Raw genomic sequence first — 9,072 nt, forward strand, 5'->3', positions numbered from 1 at the left:
GGTGTCACAACAGTGTTTGTCCACCCTTCTAACTTGGCTGGAATAACTTTTGCACTTCTTGGTACGTCACCAGCCCATGTTTGTTTGTCGATTATTAAGAACAACGCTACACAATGGGCTACGTGTGCTGTGTTCACTAGGGGTTTCAACGTTATAAGCCAACAGACTTAGAGCTGGGCTAATGGGGAGCACCAGCTCAAGAAAAGCTAAACATGACAGAAATACGACCCATAAAATATTTTAGTGATATTACATATAACGTTCATCTTAATCATAAATGTCTGTCTTATAATATTGTAGGTAAACAGCTGTTTTTGTTTTTTTTTTATGTTTGTGTGTGTAGGGGGGTAATTGAATTCCACAACGCCTTGGCCAAAATAAATTCCATCCAACTGAATCACTCAAGTACATTTTGGTATCACAGGAACTTTTGGAACTCTATCCTTCCCTACTTCTCAAGGTATTCTGTTCCAATAAGGTTTGGGGAACGTAAGTTAGATGGGATATAACAATGAGCCAACAGCACATAACAGTAAGACCCAAATGATCTTGATAAAACATAATAGATAAATATGAAAGTAGCCAATCTGAAAGTTTCATGTATTTTCTGTGTTATTGTGTCAGTTTTATTTTTAACTGAAGTATTTGCATCAATTTTTTGTTTCTTTTTATTACTTTTACCTTATTGAGAAGAAAGGTTTCTCAACTATTATATTTTAATAGAAATTTATATAATTAGAGCCGTGTAGTTCCTATTAATGTAAGGTCAAAACAAAATAGTATTAGTGAGGAATATCACTGTTACTTTAGTGTAAAGACACACACTACACAATTAATTATTTGCGCTCTATTCACTACATGGGATCGAACTTCGGAGTTTAGTGTTGTAAGTGCGTAAAGTTACCACTGAACCATCGTGGGGCTGGAGATGTTACAAACAGATTTAGAAATGTAATATTATATTACACCGTTAGATGATAGCAAGTTCCCTTTAAGTTATTGAAGAAATACTATACATTGTTATGTTAATAAAACCAGCAATGCAAGTGTTATTAAATAAGCTGCGTTCTTTCATAATAACTTCTCTACATTTTGGTTGAACAAAAATTTTGTGTTGGCTTCTAAACAAACGATGTACTCCAAATCCATGAATAAACTTAACTTATTGATAGTTTAATACTGTTGTTAAGCGTAAAACTATACGCTGCTTATCTTGATGACGAGAAACCCGCTTGAAATAAAAATGTATCTCACAACAGCTGGTACGGGTATTAACACATTTTTATTGATAAGGAGAGAACAACGTTGTTCCCTCCTTATCAATAAAAGTATTAATATCCATACCAGCCGTTTTGAGATACATTTAAACGCGGCTGTCGGAACATTACTTTTAGCGTTATAAACCCTCAGACTCACCACTCAGTCATCTAGGGATCAGTTGTGTATCTTAATTTTTTTAAAAATTACTGATTCAAATAACGCAATTTTCAAGCGGTTTATATTTGAGAAACGGTCGATAAATATGGAATACAGTTACTCTAACATAATTTTCGTTGTTTACAATAATTACTTTTCTGGATGGGTAAACATTTATAAACTCTTGAATTCAAAATGTTCTATTACAACACGCGAACTCGCAGAAAAAGTAGAACAATCTTAGTCGTTAATGCTTTATTTTTCAACTGACAACTTGAACATTGACAAGCATGACAAGACGAAAACATCGGATACTGAATTTGACGCACACCATATAAGGAAAATTCTAGGACGTCATTACGCTAGACCTATACAGACTTTCAGTAAGCAGTTATTTCACGCCGACAGGAAAAAAAAAAAAGTTATTTTTATTTTGTCAGTACAACCTAAATAATACTTATGACATGAAATATAACTTTCAGCATATTTTGATGGAGCCAAAACAAATCTTGATACATTAAGATTCGCGCAGGTCGTTCGAGTTTTTGTTCGTTTTAATGCAGAAATCTTTATCTTGTTGTCAGAAAAAAAGATTTTTAGTATACATCTCAGATGTACATCCAAATATTATGTTAAATAAATATTAAAGTAAACAATTGTTCATAATATATACCGTTATTTCGTACCCCTTTACAAAAACATTTGGATTATACTTTTATCACTTATTTAATTTCGAGTGTTCTTACGAGTAAGATCAGTTTTGTCTCAAGATAGTCTCGGACTTAAAGTTATTGATGGTGATAGACTTATTTTACGATTAGAAAACTTAAAAACACATCTTTAAATTTACGAGTTCAAGAAACAACCGAAATTTACATTTATTAACTGCAATGTTTCGTTTTGATATAATTACTTTACTAGTTTTATTTCTTTCTTTTCAACCTGGAAGAAAAACATTTAAAATCAAGATGTTCTGAAGAATGCGATTTTCAGCAGTCTGCCATTAATAAAGTGAAATAACTTGAGAAATATTTTTTTTCTCCAAAAAAGAGTAAACCCTTCTTCTAGCTACTTGCAACCGATCGCAAATAAGGTAATACTAATTAAAAAAAAAAAAAGTTATATAATCCACTGTAGTTTGTCTCGGGGTAAAACTAACCAATGGAAGTAGTCTGTTTACAGTTTAATAACGTTTTATTATGATTATTGTGTAAACTTAATCATTGTCTTGTTTTGATCATACTAGAAGTGAAAATGTCCATAGCCAATATGTAATTCGAAGAGTAAGAAACTACACTGTTTCAATACGATTCATTTTTTTTTTTTTTTTTTTATTATTCATAATGTTAACAAATCTTTATGATACATAGTTTACATAATTTGAATAACTCTTTTGAAAAAAATATTCGAATAATATAAAGCAAGTTATTTCAACTAGCATAATAATAATTAAAAGATACTGAAAGAAATACGGTCACCCAAAATAGTCTTACCAATTTTTTTTTTTTTTTTTTATTAACCTTTATTTTCACAGAAAAAAAAAACGCACTTAAATGATAGAGAGAGATTCAGATATTTAATAAATAGGTTTGGACTACTTGATCTGTAAGTAGTTGATTTTTTGGCCTACAGTTGTAATTCCCGAGTCTCTGGTTGACTGGAAGAGTCCCTGGTCCAGGGTTTCTTTACCAGCCTGGATCACTGAGGGGACGTAAAACTTAATATAAGAGAAGCGAGAATCACGTGACTAAATAATTTCCCCCCTCGCCAACTGTTTAGAAGCACTTGCGGTGGACAATGCTGGGACCAGACTCGTCATACTCTTGTTTGGAGATCCACATCTGTTGGAAAGTGGACAGAGAAGCCAGGATGGACCCACCGATCCAGACGGAGTACTTCCTTTCAGGGGGAGCGATTATCTTGATCTTCATAGTGCTGGGGGCGAGAGCGGTGATTTCCTTCTGCATCCTGTCGGCAATACCTGGGTACATGGTGGTGCCACCAGACAAAACGGTGTTGGCGTACAGATCCTTACGGATATCAATGTCGCACTTCATAATGGAGTTGTAGGTGGTCTCGTGAATACCAGAAGACTCCATACCCAAGAATGAGGGCTGGAAGAGGGCTTCGGGACAGCGGAACCTCTCATTACCAATGGTGATGACCTGACCGTCAGGCAACTCGTAGGATTTCTCGAGAGAGGAGGAGGAAGCAGCAGTGGCCATTTCCTGGTCGAAGTCCAGGGCGACGTAACAGAGCTTTTCCTTGATGTCACGCACGATTTCCCGCTCAGCTGTCAGTGTGAAGAGAAAAGTTAGAAATAAGCCATCAAACATAAAAGATCAAATACTAATAAATTAGTTTGAAAATTATTATACAAGTTCTACAAGTATAATAACATTTACAACAAGCATTAAAACCATATTGTAAATTTAAGGCATTATGGGATATGTTCAGAAATTTCTTGTGGCGAGAGATATTTTTGGAGGTGGTGGGATAGCGGAATAAGTTAGTTACACACGTAATCGTAAAGTACTGGAGAATGGGGGAGGGGTCGTTGAATAAAATGTTTTTCAGTGGGCTTGTGCCATTTGCTTTAAAGTTAGAAAAATATCGTTTAACAAGTTATAATAGTGACTCGGAAGGAGTCGTAAACCTACCCGTAGTAGTGAAGCTGTAGCCACGTTCGGTCAAGATTTTCATTAGGTAGTCAGTAAGATCACGACCGGCCAAGTCCAGTCGAAGAATGGCATGAGGAAGAGCATAACCTTCATAGATGGGCACCGTGTGAGAAACACCATCTCCACTGTCCAGTACAATACCGGTGGTACGACCGGAAGCGTAGAGAGACAGAACGGCTTGAATAGCTACATACATAGCTGGGGTGTTGAAGGTTTCAAACATGATCTATCATAGGAAGAATTGAAACAAGATAAGATAAATGGCTGCAGCAATGTTTTTAAATATCTAGAGATGATTTTTAGTATCACATCTGTTCATTTTAGTTTAAAAGAAAGAATTGTTTTTATTCATTTATTTAGAAGTTTAAAATTACATTAACAATTACCGATCTCACGAACCTGGGTCATCTTCTCCCTATTGGCTTTGGGGTTAAGAGGTGCTTCTGTCAGGAGTACAGGGTGCTCCTCAGGGGCCACACGAAGTTCATTATAGAAGGTGTGATGCCAGATTTTTTCCATGTCATCCCAGTTAGTGACGATACCGTGTTCTATGGGGTACTTCAGGGTCAAGATGCCTCTTTTACTTTGGGCTTCATCCCCGACATAGCTGTCCTTCTGTCCCATACCGACCATCACACCCTAGTAGAAGGAAGAATGGATTTGTTAAACTAAGCGTTAGTAGCTGATCATTATTCTTCAGACCGAGGGTGTGTTTTTGTTTTATTTCCAATATTCATCTAAAATATTATCTCGTAAAATTTGCGATTGGTAGTCAAGATTTAATAGTTGGTTTTTAGTACGTCCACTTCACATCCAGAAGTGCTTTATACAGAAACTCTTTAAGCGTAATTAAAGAAGCCTAATTAATTGTTCATATTAGAAACCCTTTGTGACAACATCGATAAATTGTACTTTACATATAGATGTTTTAAAAGCTATTTTTCCTTTTTAATTCTGAATTTACCGAAATAAGAGCTCATTATGTCGTACCTGGTGGCGTGGACGTCCCACGATGGAAGGGAACACAGCACGAGGGGCGTCATCTCCGGCGAATCCGGCTTTGCACATACCGGAACCATTGTCAACAACAAGAGCAGCAACCTCGTCGTCACACATGATGAGTTACTGTGAGAAGGTATAGAGAAGACTAAGTCACTGCTGTAAACAAACTTACACGTAGTGCTCAATTGTGTAAAAACTTCAACAAGTAAACACTACGAAAGAATAACAAACACAGTTCACTGCTTGATTGTGACATATTCCAAAAAAAACAAAAAAACTTGCAGTCTCAGGGAATGCTTCCCTCATCCCCCGCTATCTTATTTAGAAGCAGACTGATGCCTTCTCTTCGCGTGGACTTTTATAGGCATGTTCATACCGTGTACCCTTAGATGGGCATACCCCATGCAAAACCACATCAGCGGGGGAGATGCCACCGGAAATAGTACTATCATCTTGCACGCGAGCGAAGCTCGTGTAAAGCACTTTGAATGGTATGGGTAAAGTCCGTTGGTATCACACGCTGCATCCATGAGTGTGCGAAGAAGCTTCGTTTACTTACGCTGTTAAGTCAACATTTCTGCTAAATGAGAAATGTCCTTATGTTTGTCAATCTAAGTTAAGTTTTAAAGTTTATTATTTCTCCAACGTATTTTATTAAAAAGTATTCCATACTTAACGGCACTGAAGTAAGACATATAAAACAGAAATAAAGTTTCGCAAGTCTGACCCAAAAGTTATATATATATATATATACGTTCAATAATATTAAGCCTTACTCGAAATGGGCAAAGACATTGACTCCTTAGGATAAGTAGATTTATCCCGCATGATTAACATAAATTTAAGAAGCCACACCATAATAAAACCTAATTCTTTAAAAAACAGAATTAGCTCAGTATAGGAAAGGGTTATTACAGGCTACTGAGTTAAACCTCCGAGTTAGCTAACGCTATGAATGAAGCCAGCAAATATAAGATATTCAGAGGTGTGTACCGTACATCATCAAACCTTGTCAAAATAACGTTGCTCTAAATTATTAATAAAACAAAAAAACTGCTATGTCTTAAAGGACACAAGTACTACAACCAATTTCATGCAATATGCACGTTAAAAAGAAGAAAAAACTACATTAATTTCTCTAAAAAGCTTCTTAGCACACTAAATAAAAGTTTCTTTAAAAGGAGGTGTCTGTATTAAACCTTTACAGTTCTATCATTAATCAGAACTACAGTCGATAAACCAGCGCAAGATAACAGTCCTATCCAGAAGGAAAAGAATCAAGACATGATAAACGTGTCTGAAATTTTAATTTTCAGAGGCAATTAAGAAATTTCTCCTTCAGTAATAGAGATCGAAGAAGACTTAAACACAACGAATTGGAACAAACACGATTCTAACCTACCAGTTAAACAGCAGTTCCCTTCCAACAAACCTCACACTAAAAAGTACTCCTTCACGACCTGAGCTTGTCTCAGAATGCCCGACCCTCATCCAGAGCAACTCATTTTGTACCTCATGGGATCGTAGCTTCTTCATGACGTCATGGGTACTCCTCGTGGAACATCACGCGTGCTTTTCCCCGCATCCATGCGTTAGTTCCACACTGTGTAAGGAAAAGAGTGTAGTGGCGCCTTAGTATTTCGTCCATGTATGGACATAGGGGCTCTGAGGCTAGGCACAGCGGGCGAGGGGGAGACTTGAAGCTATTTCTGTTTTTCCGTCTCACAGCCAAATATGAAAGCCGTCTGCTGCGAACCGAGAACTAGGGCTAGGTGTAACGTTACAACCCTGTGAATGGTTTATTTCGGAAGTACTATAATTAGTTTCGCACCCTTTCTCTTCCCTCCTCCTTCTATGCCCCAGTTTGGTTTCACACAGGGCCTGACACGCGCCAATTTCAAAGTCTGTGCCGAAGTGTGAACGTGCCGGTCACAAGCCACGCGCCTTAACCAACAAACAAATGACAACAACTTTATTCTAACCTTGGAAGCAGCACAATAGACAACAATATTTTAGCCAAACGTTAGTAGAATGATCGTTACCACGAGCTATATCACGTGACATGAACGTTCTTTTCAACTTCACTATTTACGTGTCTTGGAAGTCATGTGTATCAGTGAAATTTAATAGATATATGTACATAATATCTTTCTACGGCTTTTGTAAAAGGTATATGCCGTTGACGAAAGTTGAATGTAAGTGTATGTATGTAAATAGAACCCTTTAATACTTACTTGATACACCACATCATTCCCAACAGTTTATCTTTTCAACTCTAATATAAGACGACTAACATCTAGAATAACAACAATAATAATATAGCTTTCAAAGCAAGCACTATTCTTTAATTTCGCAAATCCAATACTAAAAGTGTTATTAATATAGCTTTTGTTGCCTTAAAAGTAAGATATATAAGGAAAAGTTTTGGAAGAGCAAATTAAATTACTGTTATTGGAATATTTGTTACGGTGTGGACACCATTTGCCAGAGAAACATAATTATAATCAATCATATTTGTTATAAGAGAATGGTATTATGTTTTTAAACACCACATTCATTATTTAATCCTTTAATTATTATTTCTTCTATAAAAAAGAAAGTATAACAGTATTTCAACCACACTGTGAACTTAGCGGACATGGTGTAGTGAAAATACTGTAATACACTCTTATGCGGAAAATCTAAAATATGAGTTCCCAAACTGGGGGATGTAGGAAAATGTCGATGGGAAGGTCTTTATCTTATACATAAAACTTTTAGGGTAGTTAAGTGGGGACGTCAATTAGGATGCGAAATGTTGCAGAGGGAGCTCCTGTTGAAGAAGTTTGAGGACTTAAGCTCTAAGGGACTAATAAAGAATGTATAGTGTTTGAAAATAAATAAAAGATGGTTTCACGTTTATAAGCGACTGTGCTTTAAAGAAATCATAATTGTTACTGAAGTAAATTTGTTCATAAAGACCGAGTATTGTTATTGAAATAAATTATTTTTTACAGTTAACGCTAGAAAAAAATACGCATGTAGCAAACATTTTCCCATTTTAACAGAGTGTGTATGTGATAGGGAGAAAATCCAGATGCGAATAAAAAAGGTGAAACACGTGTTCCATTTATTAGAACTTCACTGTATGGTAAAGTGAAAAACATTTTTTTCAACTGCAGCCCGTGATTCATCTTGTTTCAGATGATATTTCTACACTGTCGTCTTACAATTGTATAGTTAGCGTGAAATTTCTCAAATCATGTTAGAAAGCGTCTTTCATTGTTAATTCATTTTTCAGCATTATTCTGTTTTGTTTGTTTGTTTTGAATTTTCGCACAAAGCTACTCGAGGGCTATCTGTGCTAGCTGTCCCTAATTTAGTAGTGTCAGACTAGAGGGAAGGCAGCTAGTCATCACCACCCACCGCCAACTCTTGGGCTACTCTTTTACCAACGGAAAGTGGGATTGACCGTCACATTATAACGCTCCCACGGCTGGGAGGGCGAGCATGTTTAGCGCGACTCGGATGCGAACCCGCGACCCTCAGATTACGAGCGCATGCCTTAACGCGCTCGGCCATGCCGGTCCGGCATTATTCTTAAGTTGTCAAATAGATAAGATCTTTATGTTCGGAAAATGTTTCCCAGTAATATTTGTTTGTTTGTTAGCTTCAAAATTTTCGTGAAAAGATAAATAAAAGGGTACCTGCACATAGTAATATCTAATTTATGAATTGATAGACTAGAGGAAAGATAGTTAAGACACGTTCCGTGTACTGTTGGGCTACTCTTGCCTTTGTAAAGTGTCTTTAATCAGCGTCTAGTCTATTGAGAGTGTTTTTTTAATTAGTACGTACAGAAACAATTTTGATAAACCCAATCTTTAAGTTTTTTTTTTTTCTTTTGATGACTTAAATAATGTTTGAATGCTGACGTCTTACATTCTTTTTGGTCATCCCCTGTGTGTTCGATTTCCTTCGGTAGATATAGTAG

The 9,072-nt window shown here is 36.3% G+C and overlaps 1 protein-coding gene across 1 annotated transcript; it reads right to left on the reverse strand.

Moving 5' to 3' along the window:
- Window positions 1–2,900: 2,900 nt before the first annotated feature.
- LOC143244453 (actin-3) lies at window positions 2,901–6,720 on the reverse strand. Its single transcript, XM_076489140.1, has 5 exons — window positions 6,502–6,720; window positions 5,088–5,222; window positions 4,497–4,736; window positions 4,077–4,323; window positions 2,901–3,709 (listed from the first exon to the last, which is right to left on the reverse strand). The coding sequence occupies exons 2-5, from the start codon at window positions 5,211–5,213 to the stop codon at window positions 3,192–3,194; spliced, it is 1,131 nt and encodes a 376-aa protein (XP_076345255.1). The 5' UTR covers window positions 5,214–5,222; window positions 6,502–6,720; the 3' UTR covers window positions 2,901–3,191.
- Between the last annotated feature and the right edge of the window lie 2,352 nt (window positions 6,721–9,072).

This window comes from Tachypleus tridentatus, chromosome 2 (assembly GCF_004210375.1).
Source record: "Tachypleus tridentatus isolate NWPU-2018 chromosome 2, ASM421037v1, whole genome shotgun sequence".
NCBI lineage: Eukaryota > Metazoa > Arthropoda > Merostomata > Xiphosura > Limulidae > Tachypleus > Tachypleus tridentatus.